Source organism: Drosophila takahashii, chromosome 3R (genome assembly GCF_030179915.1).
Source record: "Drosophila takahashii strain IR98-3 E-12201 chromosome 3R, DtakHiC1v2, whole genome shotgun sequence".
Classification (NCBI taxonomy): domain Eukaryota; kingdom Metazoa; phylum Arthropoda; class Insecta; order Diptera; family Drosophilidae; genus Drosophila; species Drosophila takahashii.
Window position 1 is genome coordinate 6809676 of NC_091681.1, and position 21712 is coordinate 6831387.

The 21712-nt window shown below is 37.0% G+C and overlaps 2 protein-coding genes and 1 long non-coding RNA gene across 3 annotated transcripts; 2 read left to right on the forward strand and 1 right to left on the reverse strand.

The window, feature by feature from the left end:
* Positions 1-2170: 2170 nt before the first annotated feature.
* Positions 2171-3298, forward strand: LOC108062186 (uncharacterized). The gene is made up of 4 exons (XR_006412449.2): positions 2171-2326; positions 2399-2508; positions 2842-2955; positions 3015-3298. It is a non-coding gene; the product is annotated as an uncharacterized lncRNA (long non-coding RNA).
* A 4399-nt stretch (positions 3299-7697) lies between these two features.
* srl (spargel) lies at positions 7698-21660 on the reverse strand. Its single transcript, XM_017143207.3, has 7 exons — positions 21312-21660; positions 12062-12186; positions 11905-12010; positions 11012-11839; positions 9122-10956; positions 8916-9061; positions 7698-8857 (listed from the first exon to the last, which is right to left on the reverse strand). The coding sequence occupies exons 2-7, from the start codon at positions 12157-12159 to the stop codon at positions 8658-8660; spliced, it is 3213 nt and encodes a 1070-aa protein (XP_016998696.2). The 5' UTR covers positions 12160-12186; positions 21312-21660; the 3' UTR covers positions 7698-8657.
* Positions 12255-13501, forward strand: LOC108058470 (uncharacterized). The gene has a single exon (XM_017143208.3). It carries the CDS (start codon positions 12355-12357, stop codon positions 13399-13401), a length of 1047 nt encoding a protein of 348 aa, XP_016998697.1. The 5' UTR covers positions 12255-12354; the 3' UTR covers positions 13402-13501.
* Positions 21661-21712: the final 52 nt, after the last annotated feature.

Consider the following 21712-nt stretch of genomic DNA (forward strand, 5'->3'; position numbering starts at 1 on the left):
AGACGGACATGGCTAGATCGACTCAGCTAGTGACCCTGATCAAGAATATATATACTTTATGGGGTCGGAAACGCTTCCTTCCAGCTGTTACATACTTTTGCACGAATACAATATACCCTTATACTCTACGAGTAACGGGTATAAAAATGTTAAAACAAGATCAACTAAATTTTTTCTTTCACGAATCATTTACGGCAAATTCCCCTTAAAAAATATTTTGGAAATTTTGAACTTTAGTGTGGGTTTGGGTGATATCAACTTAGCAGAGCATCTCATAATTTTAAAAATAATTGAGCGGCAAATTTTTTTCGTTCACGAATAATTTACGGATAAATAACAGCAAGTTGTCGATAGAAAAAAATTTGCATTTTTAAAAGATGCATTGCTAACTTTATGCACATTAAATGAAGGTGTTGCTTTTGTGCCATTATGGGGAAATGGATTACCATCCCAAAAGCTCTAATAATATTTTATTTGATAGCTATCTATAAAACTATAGTCAATACAAAGACCAAAAAATTAGCAATGTTATAAATCACTATGGACGGCAGTCCATGTAGTGACAAAGCGCACCAGGAGAGTGTGCGAAGGCGACTACTATATATACATGAAGAAATGAAAATCTGCTGTGATCATAATGAGTGATACACCTATCGAAAGGTACCGCAAAAACTAACAGGATTGCATACCAAGACATTAAGAAAATCATATGGCTTGGGGAAGAGAGCGGTGAAAGTAAAAAAGTGAAAATTTCGAATTTTGTTGGGGACGGTGGGGATATATGCCCCCACGCAATGTTTTGTCTGTGTTTCTATTAAAAATACATGTAGAATAAGGGGTCATATGATGCAATCCAATGCTCCGTTCAAAAGTTATAGCCAAAATAAGATTTTCTTCTGTAAAACAGCGGTCTGCACAAAACCATTTTTTTTTAAACTTTATTTTAAACTTTTTTTTTGTTTTTCTCAAAAACGGCTCTAACGATTTTCTTTAAAACTTTAAACTATATAGCCCTTGAGATTCCTTAAAATTTGGTATATAACACATTATTGTAAAAACGTTTAAAAGTTATTAAGGGGTTATATACCTTTTTGAGCGAAAAAATTGAGGGAACTTCGGATTTTTTTCAGGTATGTAGCAATTATTTTATGAAACTGAAGTTATTATTTATTCATAGTACATGTTTTTATCGAAACAACAAGCCTTTGATCTTGAAAATATATGAATAATTTACAAAGTTATGGCAATTCTCTCGGAACCCTTTTTTTTTATAGCGGCTTGCGGTGACCACGATTGCACAAGAACTATTTGATCGATCTTCTTCATTATACCCTTGTAGAGGGTATTATAATTTCAGTCAGATGTTTGCAACGCAGTGAAGGAGACGTTTCCGACCGAATTATATATATTCTTGATCAGCACCAATAGCCGAGTCTATCTAGCCATGTCCGTCTGTCCGACTGTCCGTTTCTATGCGAACTAGTCTCTCAGTTTTAAAGCTACCGCGATGAAACTTTCCCGAAGGTCTCCTTTCTATTGCAGGTAGTACTTATGTCGGAGCGAGCCGGATCGGACCACTATATCTTAAGGCTCCCATAGGAATATTCAAACAAATATAAGAAAATTCATTGTAACTTTGTAGGGGTAGGCGTTTTGATTCTGTACACTCATAGAAATTTTTACCTAAATACTAGAAAAGTCGCCCTAAAACCGAGGTCGCCCTAAAACTACGAAAAATTTTCTTATTATACGGGTGGCTATCCCTAAAGTTACAAAAAATCGCCATGGAAAATATTTTTTAGGGTTAGTTTTTCCAAAAAGGCCAATTTGCCCTGTTTTTTAGGGCGAATTTTTATGAGTCGACTCCAAAAGTAATTCCTTCTTTTTAGGGCGAAATCGCCCTAAAACGTAGAACAAAATAGCAAAAAAATGTTCTGAAATTGCCCTAAAAACAAGGAAGAGTCAAACGAAATTTTAAGACGCAATAAATGGATACATATGTAATACATGTGTGTATGTGTGTGTGGTTGACAGGTCAAAACAAGTGAATGTGTGTGTATATTAGGGCGGACCTTTTTCTATGAATTTTGATGCTGAGCGCATTTGACTTTAGAGAAGACCACCATTTTTCTTCTTCTTTGCTACTTTTCGTCCGTTGCAGTGGCAAGGGTGGGGGTAGAAAGAGTTGCATTGTCTAGACTTTGTCATCATTTTTCGGGCGCTTGGCAGTGACAGACGTCTTTGTATGAAACCTTTTGTTTGTGAAAAAGTTAAAAATGTAAACTCTATTAAAGGACTTGGGAGGCGATTCATTTTCTGTTTTCTGGTGAGTACATACATATATAATTGTGCAATTTGGATATTAATAACTAATTGAATTTACATATCTGTAACAAAGGAAAATGCAGCTGAAACTTTACAAAATTTGAGTGGAAGCAGCTACGAGGAGAAATTCCTGTTTAACTAGTCGGTCCAGAAGCGGAAGTTTTGGAAGTGTGGCAGAACAAAGTGAGATCATTAATAAGAGTATACATATATGTATGTGTATATGTAAATAATGCTTGAGTTAAAAAGATGATGCAACAGAATACACACATACATATGTATATATTTACAAGAAATCTGTATTTATGCACCGGACAAACCGCATTCTCAAGTGCATATGCCAAAACAACCCCCAAATTTCTATTGCGACATTTCGTCAGTGCTCGAAATTTGCTTTTGCTGCTTCTTTTTTTTCTAGGAGTAGCAGCAAACGCAATCGCAGGCTAAATGAAAATTGTGTGTGTTGGTTGTGCATTTTTATATTAATTTCTAACAATTTTTTCTTTTTTTTTTTAGATCGAGAACGCTTTTCAGATCCAGCTTTCGCAAAACACTTTTCAGACTTATTAAAAGCAGCAGTAAGGAAGCAACAGGAAATAAACCTGCTCAAATTTTTGGAAAGCTCTAAAGGTAAGTGCTTCTCTTTTTTTCTATTATCATATAATAATTAGACTGTTTTCATTTAATAGAGATACAATCAACTTTAAATTGGCTTGCGATCCATTCAGTGTTGGTGCCGACAGCAAGAACAGAAAAGGACGCCGGGAGCAAGAACGCGAAGTACACCATTGCGGACTCGGGAAGCCGTTTCTATTAAAGTTATTTATTATTTTTAAACCCGATATAATCCATTTAGCAATAAGAATAGGAGAGTATGTAAATTTGTATAACTATAAATTGTGTAAATATATTTGTAGTTAATGTAAATAACAACAAACAAAAATATAAAAACAAAAAAAATATATATTGAAATTGTATTTTTATTTTTGAAAAATGGCCGTGAAATTTTGGGGAGCATTTTGCATGTTTTAGGGCAATTCACCTATAAATCCAGAGAAAATGCCCTAGATTTATGAAAATCTGCCTTTAGTTTTAGGATATTTTTCCTTTTTTCTAGGGCAATTCGCCTTAAAATCCAGAAAAACACCCTAGATTTATAAAAAACTGCCTTTAGTTTAAAAGTATTTTTTTCAATTTCCAGGGCAATTCGCCTATAAGTCCAAAAAAATCGCCCTGGATTTAAAGGAAACTGCCTTTAGTTTAAGGGTCTCATTTCTTATTTTTAGGGCAATTACCTTTGAAAATAGAAAAATCGCCCTAGATCTACGAAAAATCGCCCTAAATGTATGACAAATTCACCCGTATTTTTAGGGCAATTTGCCCTAATTTTGTTGCCTAGTCGCCATTGACCCCCTTTTTAGGGCGATTTTCCATGTTTTTAGGGCGATTTTACCGGAAAATTTCTATGAGTGTAAATGTAAATAAATAGAAACGCTGAATCTGGAATCCCTGGAACTGCACCGAGTGAGTATTGTTTTATCTGCAAGGGTATATAAGCTTCGGCTGGCCGAAGGTAGCTTCCTTTCTTGTTTTTTTTTTAAATTATTCGTAATGATTGTGCCGAGTTCGTGAACGATTCAGTTTTTATGCGTCAATTTTGATTTCGCAGAAAAATATTTTTTAATAAAATTTTTGGAAAAATTGTTACTGTATGCAGAAAAAAGCAAATGTTCTTGAAAATAATCGTTCACGAACTCGGCACAATCATTACGAATAATTTTAAAAAAAATGAAGAAGATCGATCAAATAGTTCTTGTGCAATCGTGGTCACCGCAAGCCGCTATAAAAAAAAAGGGTTCCGAGAGAATTGCCATAACTTTGTAAATTATTCATATATTTTCAAGATCAAAGGCTTGTTGTTTCGATAAAAACATGTACTATCAATAAATAATAACTTCAGTTTCATAAAATAATTGCTACACACCTGAAAAAAAATCCAAAGTTCCCTCAATTTTTTCCGCTCAAAAAGGTATATAACCCCTTAAGAAACGAAAATATCCACTTTTGCAGGCTCAGACCAACTAACGCTTCCTGCGTATTGAATTTTGTGCGTGCGTATTCCAAACTGTATTTTTTGGTCATGGAATCAGTTAATTTGCATTTAACCGTTCCATATAAGAATCTTTTGTTCTAAAAAAAGCTAAAAATAGCTCAATTTCGTTAGTTTGTAAGTTCTAAGGTAAAATGTCGTTATTAAAAAACTTTCTGATTCGGCACGCTGCAATAAAACAGCCTGTGAAGAGTGAAGAAGAAAAAGGCTGGAATAGTTCACTAAGGCGTGCCGAATCAGACAATGAGCTGTTTTCTCAGAGACAGTGAAAAAGTTAAGGACAGAACAAGTGAGCAAACCCAGTTAGGAAATTTGCCTTCGAGAATCGATTCCGACCGCATTACTTCGAAGCCGGAATGCATTCGGTTTCATACCACAACACTGTTTACGACTCCATAAGGTTGGCCGCGTTTTCCGTTAGTGTACCTTCAAAACCGCATACTTCGAATCGAGAAAGTAGGCGATAGCCGAGCACACTTCGTGCTGTATTACCGTCCTATGTACTGTTGCATAGAGGATGGTAATCTATTCGCTTTACTGAGTGGCATACCAAGTATATGAGGCTGTAATGCAAGTGCATTACTGAATAGGATACCTGGTTTATAGATTTGTAATCCACCCGTTTTACTGACTGGTTTACCCTGTATATAGGGTTGTAATTCAAATGCTTTACGAACTGGTATACCACGTAATAGGGGTTTATTTGAAGCCAAATAAAATACAGTGTTTTTCAACTAAAAAATTACAATTTTATTATTTGTTTTATTTAGACATCTCGTCTTTAGACATCATCATTGTAAGGTAGAATCGACTACTTAGTCCACCTTATTTTACAGCATCTACAGTGGCGGACAAAAGTCTACGGACGACCCCCTTTTTGGGAGTTCACCCACTCCTATTGCTTGTACGGGAAAAGTAATGATGCAGTTTTGTTCTTAATGTTATTAATATACAAAAACCAAAATTTTATTCTTATTCATAAAAAACTTTAAAAGTTACAGACGAAAATCTTAAAAATGGCATTGACAAAAGTCTACTGACGATTTTTTACATAGAACTTTCAAAATTTTCGCTTCAAAATTACCCAAACCTGCTCTATAATTTGTATGCCCAGGCCTTATGGTGGTGAAAACAATTGCCGAAAAGCATAAAACAGCAGCTATTTCTTAAGGATATGCGCCGTATGCTTAGGATCATTATCCTGTTGGTAGATCGAGATGGTTCCGAGGCATTATTTGTCCACAGATGCCTTCAAATTATGTTCAAATATGGTCTTATACTGAGAACGAACCATAATACCCTCGACGATGACCAAATTTCCTACTCCCGAGGCTTCAACTGATCCCCACACCAAGACATCTCTACCATACTCCGACCACAGTACTAATTTGGACCGTAAAGCACTTCGGTGGGAGTGACATGGTGTAGGGAACAGTTGATGCCTCGGGAGTAGGAAATTTGGTCATCGTCGAGGGTATTGCCACTGGGGCATGTTCACCCAAATGAGCAGTTTTTACCCCACACTAACTAGTAGTGTCAAAATCAGGCACCGGTGCCGTTCTCTGTTGCATACCAAATATTAATAGGGTCTTCCCACAGAGTTCCGTCCACCATCTACCATCCGTTGAACGGATGTTCCGTAAGGTTTTGCCGTTCCGAAAATTTCCCAGTTAGTCCGCCATCCAATTTTGACGGACTTTGTTTTCTCGGTACAACTCTGAATTCTTCCTCTTGACTGTGAAAATTGGAACGATGACTGCGAGAACAAATCAAATCGATGGCGGGCAAAAATTAAATAATGCTTCAGGTCATTGTTTTTTTGGTTTTTTTTTTAATTATTTGTAGTTTGTTATGAGCGGAAAAGCGTTCACAAGCAGGTTGCTATGCTATTGCTAAAACATCAATGTTTGCAGCAAAGTGTCACAGCATAAATTCGGTTTTGCTTACAAATTTTTATACCCTTGCAGAGGGTATTATAATTTTAGATATATGTTTGCAACGCAGTGAAGGAGACGTTTCCGACCACATAAAGTATATATATTCTTGATCAGCCCGAGTCTATCTAGCCATGTCCGTCTGTCCGTTTCTATGCGAACTAGTCTCTCAGTTTTAAAGCTATCGCGATGAAACTTTCCCGAAAGTCTTCTTTCTATTGCAGGTAGTACATATGTCGGAGCGAGCCGGATCGGACCACTATATCTTAAGGCTCCCATAGGAATATTGAAACAAATAGAAGAAAATTCACTGTAACTTTGTAGGTAGTAGGCGTTTTGATTTTTGACAACTTAAAAACAAAATTTAAATAATAGGCACGCTGAATCTGGAATTCCTGGAACTGCACAGAGTGAGCATTAAACTATCTTTTATCTATCTTTATCTGCAAGGGTATATAAGCTTCGGCTGGCCAAAGCTAGCTTCCTTTCTTGTTCATATTAATATTGGCAAGGCAGAAGCGTTGTAAGAGCGGAGTGTGGTGTACGGGAGGTTAGGTTCCCCCCCAGTCAGCAATATGTATGCATACTCTTTGTAGGATATGTTATAAACGTTCAGATATGTTTTTAAACTATTTTCTTAGTCTATTTATTGTATTATTTTACAATAAAATTAGGAGAACGCAATTTTACGACAGTTTTCCCGAATTGAAATCCCCCTTCGTTAATGTTGAGCTGAGCAACTGCTCTTCAGTCAGTTGTTATGGGATGGTAGATGGTGGATGGAGTTCTGTGGGAACACGAGTTTCACATTCGTCAAAAATCTTAACCGTTTTAAACGGATGGACTCTATGTGAAGAGGCTATAAAATAACTCAAACGAGTCTCAAGTGCTGCATAATTGAAAAATCGGATATAGTTTACAAAAAGATTTTTTAAAAATAAACGGTAAGAGTTAAAAAAAAAATAAAATTCGATCCTTATATTTCAATCCTCTATCGAAAAAAAAAGTTTCGATTGATTCTGAGATTTGACCCAAATTGGCCTGTCATGTTTCAAGTGGAATGAACCTTCATCAATTCTTCACAAAGTGGTAAAATAAAATTTTTGTAATCGCAAGACCTACTAGTAAAGACAGCGATTTTAGTTTAGCAACTTTGCATCAAACAACAACAGCGCAACGTGTAAGAAAGGTAAAGCAGTATTCCTGCTCTCCCGACAACAAATAGACTCAATGACCGCTTTAGAATCGTCTTACCTTACCAAAATTAAAGTAACCATGTGGTAGAGATGACTTGACTTATTCTAGATTAAATAATGTTCAAAGTTAAATTCATTTGTTTCAAACTAGAAAGAATTTATTAAATTATCAAAAGGGAAATAGTACAAAATATATAAAAGAACAATTTGTTTTTGCTACTAATATACGTTTTTATGTAGTAGTTTTTAAACTAGAAAAATCATATATAAAAAATATTTGTTTTGCTTACCCTTATTTAGTCTCAATAAACCAAAGAAATACATATGCAGAGCCTACTTTCAAAGTCAGTGCTTGAACTTACCATTGTTAGAATTCATTTATTCAAAATTGAAAACAGAAATAATCCAACTGTAATTTCCAGGGTACAAGTTAAAGATTTCATAATAAATCCTATATTGAGTTGAAGTGGTTACTAATCAAAAATTACCGAGTAAACTAAAAGTACGTACAAAATATGATCTTTAAAAACTAATATCAAAGTTTAGTTATCAACAGTTTAATTCGTGGCCGACGCATGCTGCATGCGCGTTCCTTGCTTTCTCAAAATACATCATTTTTATATATATTTTATATTTTCAACGCATATGATTTGTTATTATTGTAGAAGTGGCTGGTTGGTTTTTCAGTTCCGTTGGTTTGGTGGTTCGATAGGTTGTTACAAAGCTTTTATGTGTGGGTTTTACTATTTATATGGATCTTCTGCTAACTTACATGCAATAAATGACTTTGTATGCAGTACGCGGTTATCACAATTCCATTTTCTTTTCAATTTCTTGTTGTTTTGTTTTAATTTTTCATTCTCGGTCATTAGAATTATCCTAGTGTATATTGCAATATTTTTATTGCTTACATAGCTCTGTCAACTATTTAAGATAAATTATGAATTATAATCAGGCTTTTCAGTTATACAGCTAGAAACTTCGGGGATTGGTCTACAATCATGGAGGATAGTGGTATGAGAATGCTTGTAACATACTTCATATTCTCAGAAAAATTAAAAATACAAAATTAAGCTGCTTTCTGCCAAAATGTCACATCTGATTGTGACCCTGGGGTACAGAAGCTGGAGCTGATTGTTGTTCTGGAGCAGGTGTAGCTGCTACCGGCTTGCCTGCATTTAACTTTGCCTTTACTTTTAGCAACAAGGCTTCGAAAGAGTCTTCCTGTACTTTCGGTGCTGGTACCTCCTTGGGAAAAACGTAAGAGTGGTAATTATTGATACCAGCATTATCTAAAAGGGGAATATAATTAGGAAATGATGTATAAATAAGCTTCAAACTTTCACGTACCCAAGTCAGCGTAGGTTGCGCGACAGAAAGCACGTCTTCCTCCAAAACTAATATCATACATGTTAATTTGCGAGTCTCTAGGACTGGTGTCGATGGCCGTGAAAGCGTCTTGAGCTCTTTCGTAAGTAACAAACCCGTACTTCATTCTTAAATAAAATATAATTATTTGTAATTTAAAAACAAAAATGTTAGTTTTCTTTTTTTACCCATTTTCTTTGTAGTGTATTGTTATCTGCTTGATGCTTCCATAAGGCAAAAATTTACGACGCAACAGTTCCTTAGTGGTCTCCTGCTCTATGCGACCGACGTAGACGATGCGCCGCTCCTCTACGGCAGGTTGTGATACGTTACGATCCATAAATCCGCGTCGATTGTTATTAGGGCTATTATTGTCAGTGTAGCGCGAGCCAGACTTTGAGCGCGAGCGGCGCAATTTGTGCGGACTCCGGCTACGTGCGCGATCACTTTTTTCGGAGCCGGAGCAGGACGAGGACTCGCTGGCCCGTTTATGATTTTTGGAACGTCGCTTGTTGTAGCTAGTGCGACGTTGTCTGCGTTCATACTTGCCTGCCTCTGAGTAAGATGAAGAGCTCACTGAGCTGCGATGGCGGTGTGTGCTGCGAGAAGAATAACCACCGTTGCCAATACTGCCTCCCCCACATGTTGCCGCTGCGTCTAGGTTACGCAGCTGCTCAATCGAATCGGATCGCGAGCGAGATCTATATGACACGGGGCTGCTACAGTCAGAGGTTGAGCCACTTGAGGAGTGAGACACATTTGATCCCGACCCATGGTTTCTTCGCTTGCGGTAATTCCGCCGCGTGCGCTCTCGAGACTGTCGTGTTGTGGGGATGGACAAAATTGGAAACTCGGGTTGCAGATCAGTTTGGGTGGACATGCTTACAAGAGTCTTGCGCACGCGATCTTTGGGCAAGTGCATGATGACCATGTCTTCGCCATGCTGAACGTGTTTGTCAGTCGAAGAGTTAACTTCTGTAGCATTGGACGATATTGTCGCAAGAGCAGTGCTACTAGTTTGTCTGACAACCTCGCTTTGTATGCTAGCTATTAGGGAGTTGCTTATGTTCTTATTGGCATCTTGACCGTTCGAAATGTTGTACAGCAAAACTGATGACTTTAAAAGTGAGCGAGGGGAAGCCTTGCTTAATTGATTTGGCGGTATTGTTATGTCTGTATTGCAACTAACTGAAACTATTATAATCTCCTCATAATCGGGGTGGAGTTTGTTGTTGGGTGCGGAAGTTACTGGCGCCTGATCCTCCGTTTCCATGCAGTAGGTGTCTTTGACGATATCCTTAAGAGGCGGCAACTTAGTTACGCGTGGCACCTTGGCTGATATGCGAGAATCAATTATTTTTAGCTGTTGGGCACGTTTCATCTCTAGCATGCGCAACACTTTGTTTTTGGCTACGGTGATCGGATCCATGGGCAAAGAAGTGCATTCTTTACTGGGGCATTTTAGGCTCTTCACGATGTTTACAATCGCTGCTTTCTGAGGCGATGGTGTTGGCTTCAACACAGGGGATGGAGTGACCAGTTTGCTGGTATCTTCTAGTTTCACCTGCTTAGGCGGTGTCGGCTTGCTTTTTACAATGCCAACGCCGCCGCAACGACGCTGTTTGTACTCTTCCAGATTGAGCTTTCGCTTGGGGGCTGGCGTCAGTGTTACAGTCGGTGCAACCGTGTTAGTTGATGATGGCTGTGAGGAAGATTCTTCTGGCGCACACGCTGATACTGTGGCGTCTCTTTCCTGCTTAATAAGCGAAAGGTTTTTCCCACCCAAACCTAGACCTTTACATGGAACATGGTTTAATGGCGGTTGCTTGTTGCTTATTAATTTTGTAGACTCGTTAGCTTTTTTGGTTGTCGTCTTGGGTGGCTTGGACAAGAAGGACGCTCCAACCTTTCGCTTAAGGAAGTCACACTGCTTTTTATTGGGCACTAGGCAAATATTTGCAGGCTTCGGTTTGCTCAAACCTGTAGGCGCGAGTTGATGGATTTCCTGCTGCACGGATTTATGCTGTGTATAATAAATACATTTAGTTATCTTAATGATAAATGATAAAGCTACTAACCTCTTTAACAACAGGCAATGCCTTCTTCGCAGACTTAGGACACCAGGACGGGTCCGTCTTAACGTTGTCCATATAGTGCAAATCGTCGGGATTTGGGGCTGTTCCAGATGTCTCTCCTGTTGACCAAGACGTCTCATCCACATCGATAACATCGACAGTTTCAACGTCGATAATTGAGTCCGAGTCATAATCAGAGTCCCGCGCCTTGGCGGACACTTCTTTTGGTTTTACCACAATCGTTGAATCGGATGGAGAAAGCACTGAGGGTACTACTGTCTCAGTATTAGGTTCAGGTGTTTCCTGTGCATGCAGAGATTCTTTTATGCGACAGGCGTTTAGATTCTCGGCGAAATCATCTTTGGTAATAAAGTCAGCTAAGTCAAAGTTATTAACGTCGATATTAAGTCCAAATGCGTCTACTTCTGAGATGATTGTGTTAGTACTCAGCGTTCGTCCCTTGCGCTCACTGGCGCTTTGGAAGGCGGGGATGTTGTCGTGAACGGTGAGCATACTTTGGTTCTGCTCCTCGTTGACAACATCATATTCGTCTTCGTAGTCGCTGGAATGCGACTCATAGTCACCAATCGAAGAGCTGTCCGTGCGTGTGCGAAATGTTGAGTCACTGCACTGGCTTTGCATGTCCTCCTCCTCTGTAAGACCGTCGACTCCAACATCTTCTCTGTCATACTCCACAATAGCGCTAATCTGGCGCTGCTGATCGTAGGCCACCTCGACCTCGCTGTCGGTGATGGCCTGGTAGACCTGGGCATTAAGAACTTTGGCTTCCTGGTCACCCAACTCCTGCTCCACGAAGTCACTGTAGATCAGCTGTTCAAAGAATCAATACCGATAGGACCTCTGACCACTTGAAGGGCTCTCGAGCCAAAACCTACCAGGTTCTTTCTGTTTTGCATATCCTCCTCCCGGTTAGCGCTGAGCAGTGACTCGTCTGTGGGCGCGATGGGCAGAATACCGTTAAGTGTATCTGTCAGTTGTAGACTGGGAGTATTGCATGAGTTTGAGATAATTTTGTCAATGACAAACACTTACTCATCATTAGATGACCAGAAATTTGGCTCAGATTCGTATTTAACGTAATTTCCCTCAAAGGGATCTTCCTGGAAAACATTAAGCATTCGGGAATCCATAGCGTTTTAAATATAATTCACCAAAAACTGTAAATAAAAAAACACATTAGTTTCGGGATTTCCAAGGCCAAACATTAATCAAAGTAACACTTTCTGTATCAATCTACGTTTTCAAAAGTCCAATATCAAGTATCACCCTATTGGATAATAGACATTATAAATTCACATCGTATTAGACCGGATAAATAACAATAAATGCCAAAAAAAGTTATTACAAGGCGTCAGCGAAAAGCTGCAGAGTCCAAGCGAAAAGCCGTGGAAGAAGCCCAACAGATTGTACCTGGACTTTTACCGATCGACGGTCTAATGGATAATACTGATGGTAGGGGCAGAAAAGAAAACCCCATTGACGCCATTTCAGCTGTGTTTACTGCACCAACAACTAGCAATGTGTTTACTGAAGATATGTCTAAGGCTATTTTCCGAAGAAAAAAGAAGAAAGACACCCCTAAAATATCGACTTCGGCTCAAGCTAGTAACAAATCAACCAACACGGTTCAACCGTGTGATGCACTGCAAAAGATTCGAGTATCTAGTCAAAAAAAATCATTTCTATCGGAGGTTAAAAAAAGGGCTTCGAACTTAGATAAAGTTCTTACTAAAACTACTATATGGTATGAACAGAATAACAATTCCCTTTCACAAGAATTAAGGAAACTCAGTAAGCCGGCTGACAATATTAATGTTAAAACAACACCCAACTCTGTATTCCCGTTGATGTCTAAAATTTGCAAGCAAATTAAGTCACATTTGAATACAGTCCTACCGAGGCGGAACGTTGAAGAGTCAAGGCCCCAACATCCAAAGGAAATAGGAGTCCAGCGGAGTCCAGATTTTCTACTAAAGATCGACGTGCCAACGAGTTTAGAGAAGGGCCATCTGGGATCCGGAACAGCCACCAAAATTGGTCAAAATAATGATGTTGAATTCTTGGAATCTTGTACCCCTGCCATGGACCCGAGGTCGGAGTCGAATTCGAGATGTGAATTCGAAACGCCACTAAAGGTTTTAGGCAGTACGGACTTCTTCGTTCTGACTGGAACCAATGCTCAGCTGGCCCTTCAGCTGTCTGACCTTGCGGCAAGGAACGTTGTTGTTCAGTCATATTTGTGGCTACCTTCCGAAATGATGGAAAAGGTGGAGAAACAGCTAGCTGACCTCGACAAAAACCGTCTCCATATTCTGGAAAAGATGCGTAATAAACATTCTGTTTTGGGACAACGACGGGCTGCGCGACATTAAAACAGCATAATTAAATAGAAATAGAGCACACAAGTAAAGACAACCATTTTTGAAACTAAATACCTCGAGCCTAAATAAAAAGTCCAAGGAATGTAAGCAAGCCTAAAACATACCGAAGTGATACTAGCTTGGTTTTCTTTTATTCTTTGTGGGTGGCTGTCCACTTACTAGCGCACTGAAAGCATCTTTAGGAAAGATACCCTGTTGTTCGCCGAGGCTGGACTGACTCCGTCCATACACCAGCAATGTAAATTTCTATCTAGCCATTTCCGTCAGTCCGTCCGTTTCTACGCAAACTAGTCTCTTAGTTTTTAAGCTATCGGGATGAAACTTTCCCAAAAGCCTTCTTTATATTGCAGGTGGTATATAAGTCGGAACCGGTCGGATCGGACAACTATATCTTATAGCTTCCATAGGAAAGATCGGAACAAAAGGTAACAAAATTATTGAACTGTGTTTTTTTTTAAATATTACCTTCTACTCTTGGCAATATTATTTTTTAACAAAAAAGAAAGCTAGCTTCGGCCAGCCGAAGCTTATATACCCTTGCAGATCATTCTATTAATTTACAAATCGCAAAAATGTTAAAATTCCTATTATTTCAAATTAATTTTTCAAGCGTTTCTATGGGAGCTATATGATATAGTAGTTCGATCTTTTTAAAATTAAAATCGATATTCGGAAATATTTAAAAATAATCATATCCCAGAGTAGAAGAGAATGTAATAAAAACCAATAAAGATATAATTTTTTTTCCGATTAATTTACATTTAAATTTTCCACCGTTCCTATGGCAGCTATATGATATAGTGATCCGATTTTTAAAATATTTAATTCGAAATTCAGAAATATATAAAAAATAATATTCCCAAGAGTAGAAGGTAATACTTGAAAAAACACCGAAGCTAGAATTTTTTAACGTTTTTTTTTCCGATCGTTCCTATGGGAGCTTTAAGATATAGTTGTCCGATCCGGTCGGTTCCGACATATATACTACCTGCAATAGAAAGAAGACTTTTGCGAAAGTTTCGTCCCTCTAGCTCAAAAACTGAGAGACTAGGTTGCGTAGAAACAGACAGACGGACAGACGGACATGGCTAGATCGACTCGTCTTGTGATGCTGATCAAGAATATATATGGGCACTTCCAAAAAAAAGTCCACCAAGCCAAAAACCTTGAAACTTGAATAAAACATATTTCCACATGATTTTGCCCCGATATTAGTTTCTAATTAGTTGGATACTGAGCTTAACTACAAATTTGGAGTATAGTTTGATTATTTTTATGACAAACCCCACCAATATACGCAAAAATCAGTTTTTGGCTATTTTTTTTGTTATTTTTTGGACCTGGGTTCTATTGTTAATTTATCCTATAGGAATGCTAATATGTGACATTTTTCTGTACTGAATGCTTCATTCACATACTAAACTATTAAGTTAAAAGCAAAACATCCAGCAATTGAGAGATAGAGGTAAAGAAATACGCTTTACAAAACAGTCGGAAAAAATGTCCCGAGCGACATGTCCCGAGCGAATGTGGTTGAAACTGCATAAAAGAAAAACGGCAAAGAATTTTTGAGTGAAACCAAAAGCATTTCACAGCGACATGTTTGAACAACATTATAAAAAAAATCGCATTCAAATATTCCATCAGAATTCGCTAATTTCTGGTGTTGTATGAACTTCCCCGAAATCCACTTCTATTTTTGTCCAAAGCGAATACGGCAGTTTTTTACCGATATCTTAAAAACTAAAAGTGGTACAAAATCAAGATTTTTACCAAAAATAGAGCTTGGGAAGAGTGAAAAGAAAAGCCCATAATTAAAATTAAAATCCATTGTTTTACATTTTTTTTTTTAACTTTAAAGGTGTGCAAATGTCCCGAGCGACATTTTGGAAATGCCCATATACTTTATGGGGTCGGAAACGTCTCCTTCACTGCGTTGCAAACTTCTGACTGAAATCATAATACCCTTTGCAAGGGTATAATATTTATAATTTTTGATTTAAATTGTAAAAAACAAGAAAGGAAGTTAACTTCGGCCAGCCGAAGTTTATATACAATTGCAGGTATGCCTACTTAAAATGTTGTTTTTACATTGTCAAAAATCAAAACGCCTACTTTCTACAAAGTAACAATAGTTTTTCTATTATTTTTTCATTATTCCAATGGGAGCCAAAAGATATAGTGATCCAATCCTGCTCCTTCCGAAGAAAGAAGACTTTTGGGAAAGTTTAATCGCGATAGCTTTAAAACTGAGGGACTAGTTCGCATAGAAACGTACAGACTGACAGACGGACATGGCTAGATGGACTCGGCTATTGATGCTGATCAAGAATATATATACTTTATGTGGTCGGAAATGACTCCTTCACAGCTCAAAGAAGCTGGGTTGACAAAAATGAAATTTTTGAAATTTTAATAGCGGAATCGTTTGCCCATCTTTTGCCCATGTTTGCCCACCAATTAGTTTTTTTTGCCCACGACCAGTTTTCAAGATATAAAATTTCGAAAATTTTCGAAAGTCACAAATTTTTTGAATTCGATTTTTTTTTTAAATCGTAAGAGAATCGTTTGCCCACCTTTTAGAATTTTGAAAAAATGTATACTTCAAAAGTTATCTTAATTATAAGTTTTTCCTTAAGAAAAAATCGTTGGCCCACCCTTTAAAACTGAATATTTTTGGAAAAAAACGTTTGACCACCTCTTAAAACTAAAAAATATTGACTGCCCATCCTTTAAAAATACATTTTTATAAAAACAAACGTTTGCCCACCTCTTAAAACTAAAAAATATTGATTGCCCACCCCTTAAAACTAAATATTAATGAAAATAATCGTTTGTCCACCTCTTAAAACTAAAAAACATTGACTGCCCACCTCTTAAAAATTAATTTAAAAATGTTTTTAAACCGATTACCAGCTCAGAGAAGCTGGGTCGAATAAAATTAAAATTTCGAATTTTTAATATGGGAATCGTTTGTCCACGTTTGACCACCTTTTGGTTTTTTATTTTCCACGTCCAGTTTCAAAAATATGGGATTTCGAAAATTTTCGAAAATCAAAAGGTTGAATTTTTCAAATTTTTTTGTATGGAATTGTTTGTCTATCGTTTGTCCACGATTGTCCACCCTTTACAATTTTGAAAAAGTCAAAACTTTAGAAAATACAATGTGCATAAAGTTAGCAATGCAACTTTTGAAAATGCAAAGGGTGGGCAATCAATATTTTTTAGTTTTAAGAGGTGGGCAAACGTTTGTTTTTATAAAAATGTATTTTTAAAGGGTGGGCAGTGAATATTTTTTAGTTTTAAGGGGTGGGCATACGATAATTTTTATAAAAATGTATTTTTAAAGGATGGGCAGTCAATATTTTTTAGTTTTAAGAGGTGGGCAAACATTTTTTTCCAAAAATATTCAGTTTTAAAGGGTGGGCAAACGATTTTTTCTTAAGGAAAAACTTATAATTAAGATAACTTTTGAAGTATACATTTTTTCAAAATTCTAAAAGGTGGGCAAACGTGGGCAAACGATTCTCTTACGATTTAAAAAAAAAAAAATCGAATTCAAAAAATTTGTGACTTTCGAAAATTTTTGAAATTTTATATCTCGAAAACTGGACGTGGGCAAAAACAACTAATTGGTGGGCAAACATGTGCAAAAGATGGGCAAACGATTCCGCTATTAAAATTTCATTTTTGTCAACCTAGCTTCTTTGAGCTCTCCTTCACTGTATTGCAAACATCTGACTGAAGTTATTATACCCTTTGCAAGGGTATTATATTGATACCTTATCATACCATTTTATTTTAATAAACTGGACAGGATTTTTATTTACTTCAAAAGTGTTAAGAACAGGGACCGTAAATAATCATTATTTGAGATTATTATTTTAAAAAGACTACTGTGATATTTTGTTTTAAACGTCAAAAATAACGTTCTTTTTACTCTTCTCCACAAAGTATATGCACACAAAAAAAAAACTTGGTAAAATCAACTGTAATAATTGTCAAACAGGCCCCAACCAGTGAAATTGTCAATTCTACTAAGTAAATAGTCATTTCACAACAACAAAATACACACAATTAGCAAAGACACAAACCCAAAGCAAAAACAAAATACACACAATTAGCAAAGACACAAACCCAAAGCAAAAACAAAATACACGTAACAATTTTAATAGTTACGTAACTATCTTTGTTGGTCAATTTTACCAATAAAATTTTTTTGTGTGTGCATTTCAACAAATCTGAAAAGCAAATTAACTGTTATTTGTTCATGTCTATAAAGTGCAAAAAAACCAGTTAAATTGTTGATTAAAACTTGTAAAAACCTCAGTAGGCCTTTTAAAATAAAAATCTCAAATAATGATTATTTACGGTCCCTAGTTAAGGGCTAGTACTCAATAGAGTCGTGCATGTGTACACTTGAATTGACAAACAAGTCAATTTTTTGAAAATAGAGTGAGTGAGTTCCGGTGAGTTAACTTGGATCACTTGTTTCACTTGATCGCTCGTAAGGAAAAAGAAGTGATACAAGTACAGAATAAAAGTGAGTGGGAGTGATAAAATGACTAAGTAAATTATTTAGGTGATTCGAAATTATTTTATATCCATTTATTTTATATTAAATCACTTGTTTTTCCTTATGAAAAATCAAATGAAAAAAAGTGATCCAAGTAAGCTGATTTTAAAAATTGACTTCCAAGTACACTCATGCAGGACTCTAGTACTCAACCCAGCAAAAAGTAGTCCAAAACAAAAACTTCATATGAAACAAAGTTTTTTCACGTTGTTTTTCATATGAAGTTTTTTGTTTTGGACGACTTTTTGTTGGGTTGAGTACTAAGCCTAAGAATATTGACCAGACAAAAGTTAAGACGAATTGTGGGATATGACTTCGAAAAACTACTTTTTTTAAGGTGTAAAGAGACATATTCAATATTTATGTATGGGTTGAAGATTGAAGAAGGACCTTTGGGCAGGATTACTGTCAAAATGAAATCTTTTAGTTTATATTTACCCAGGAAAAAAATCTCGGATAAGGCCTAGTACTCACTTCAATCAAAAAGGCAACGAAACGAAAATTTCTATACAAAAATGACAGGCGTAGGCTTTTCGATTGAAGTGAGTACTAGGCATAAGTTCGATCATTGGAACCGGAAAAAATCGATGGTGTCGAATAATTATGAAACAATCGCACATAGCCGAAAAATAGACTATATTTTGAAAAATTATCGGTAAGTCAAGGACGAGTGGTATTTTTATTCGTACACATCATACATTGTTCTTTCGATCTGCATTTAAATGTTTAGCTTTCTATAAACAACAAAAACTCAACAAATTTTCGGTGTCGTATAGTTTTGAAACACACCTTAAATATACACGAAAAAATTAAAATCTGCTGTGATGGTTCGATCATAATGAGTGATACACCTATCGAAAAGTTTCGCAAAAACTAACAGGATTGCATACCAAGACTTTAAGAAAATCAATTGGCTTGGGAGGGAGAGCAGAGAAAGTAAAAAAGTGAAAATGTCGAGCTGTTAGGGCCGGTGGGGAAAAAAGCCCCCTCGCAATATTTTAGTTGTTTTCCTATGGAAAATACCCGTCGAATGAGAGGTCATATGATAAAATCCGACGCTCCTTCAAAAGTTATAGCCAAAAGAAGAATTTCTTATACTTCCCAAAATGAAAATTTCTTCTGTTTGTCAGTTTGTGAGTTTGTGCGCTCGCTTGTCAGTATGAAACATTAGTTAAACATGAAACATCATTAAAGTGTATATATTCTTGATCAGGATCACTAGTCCGTCTGTCTGTCCGTTGGAACGCTAAGATCTCGAAAACTATAAGATCTAGATCTTTAGCTTCCTACGCAGCGCAAGTTTGTTTCATCCAAGCTCCACGCCCACAGTCACTTTGAAGGACTTTTAAAAAATCCTGGCGCCCACATCATTTACATATTTTGTAAAAGTTCAAGTTCCATTTTGTTGTGTTTGATAAAGCCTATCGATATGCAGAAATGAAATCGGGCAATCCATTAAAAATTATAAGCAATAAATTAAATGGCCGCTAGGTGGAGCTTTGACAATGACAACTCCCTTTAGCTGACTAACGGGTCGAAGTAGTCGCTATAGCGTTCTCTCTTGTTTAAATATGTTTTGTGTTATTTAAAAGAAATCCCTGATGAGTTTTCTTGAAAATGTCATTGAATAATTTTTAGCGCATCCATGCTTGATAACTTTCAAACAAGATATGTGCAATACCTTAAATATTGAGGAATCTCAAGGACTTTCTAATATATTATTCAAAAGTGTAGATCAATTGGATGATTTTTGAAACAAAGTCAAAAAGAGACAAAGTCAAAAAAATATCATCCGATATCAAATCTTAATTTTACAACGCTGAGATCTCGGAAACTACAAAAGCTACATATTCTTGTGCTTCCTACGCAGCGCAAGTTTATTTCAGCCGAGCACCACGCCCCCTCTAATGCCCACAAACGATATTTAAATGTGTCTAGCGCCGACATTTTTAAGATTTTGGAAAGGTATAAATGCAATTTTGTTGTGTATATTTATACCTATCGAATTGTAAAAGAAATTTTTCAAAATCGGACCATTCGTGAAAAAGTTAAAGTTTTATACCTCTATCTCCCTCGCACTCCTTTTAGGTGAGTAACGGGTATCTGATAGTCGGGACACCCGATTTAGCGTTCTCTCTGTTTTGATATTTTCTGGACCTGTTTTCTGTTGTTAAGGGGGGAGATACTTATAGAACTACAAATTTGTCAAGTTTTTCATGATTTTTTTGAAACAATAAGGATTTCTGCTGGAAGTTTGCAACTTGGCATGTTGATTACATAGTTCTTATATAATTAAAACCGATTTTAATTTTTTTTTCTTTTAAAAAAAAAGTAGGCCAGCTGCGGATCGTCTACAAGTCGCTGTGTAGATCCGATTTTTGTGAAAACAAATTTTTTTTATTGAGACATAATGTAGAAACTGTCTGAACCTAACTTACTTAGAATATCTCAGAAACTCTGGTTGGGGCACGTGAAACTTTTATGACACATTCTTAAAGAGTTATACTACCAATTTAAATAATAAAAAATAATTGATTTTTTTTTTTCTATATGACTTTCCTCCCTTAATTTATCCTATTCTAATTTCGAATTAAATTTAACAAAAATCAAACGACTTTATTATATAGCTGCCATAGGCAGAACAGAAAAAATAATGTCAAAATAATAGAAAAATTAACATTTTTGCGATTTGTAAATTAATAGGAATGATCTGCAAGGGTATATAAACTTCGGCTGGCCGAAGCTAGCTTCCTTTCTTGTTTTATATTGTGATCCAGATTTATTCAATTTGTTACATTTTTGTGGTTTTTCTTATTAACAAAATGGCTTGAATATAGCCGAAAAAAGCTAGAATAGCAACTCAGCGTGGCACGAGAGAGCAACATGCAGTAACCCCACTCCACCTCTCCTTAAGGACACCGCAACACGTTGCGAAGTGATTTTGCCCAGGGTTTATATTCCAACAATGTAAAGTTAATTCAAGACATATGAATTTTAGAAAAACAAGGACGGCCAACAATAACAAACACGCGCACACACCGATGGCAAGAAGAAGCAGCCCGCACATGTGTTGCCCCAACCACGTGTATGTGTGTGTCCGCGATGGAGTATGCGTAAATGCCGCCGCCACGCCATGTGCTTTTGCTTTTGTACGAACAACAATCGAATTCAATAGTTTTCGCAGATCTCCACTATCACCTTTCACACTTTGTCACATTTGTTTGGAAAGCTGTTTTATCGGGAAGCTGCATAGGAGACACTGGCAACATGCGAAGTCGATTCTTTGTCGAACAGCGAACTTGAGGCGTCCAACGCGCAACATTACCTTATGAAATCGCAACTGCTAGCAGCTCTGGACCACCCTTCTATTAATATATGGGGCCAATTGTTTTCGGATATCTTGCCGCCGTCTGTTTGTCTGTCTGCTTTAACCTCACATGTTCAGCGCCGCGTCTGCAGCACCCACACAAGCACAGGCTCCCAAAGGCCCTTATTCGTCTGAAAACCAGCGACAGCCCTTATGTGTCTTCTTCACTCGATGATCACCCGCGAAACAAGATTGGCCAACGTCACTTCACTGCAATGCACTCCTCAATCACTTTATCTCATGAGTCGGAAAGCACACATTGCCCAAAATATGTTCACGTGGACCGAGTCGTTTCGCGGCAGCGGCGTAGACAGTGTGACCAGTCGGGGGGCTGGTGACAATTCCCTAAAGCAGCGGTA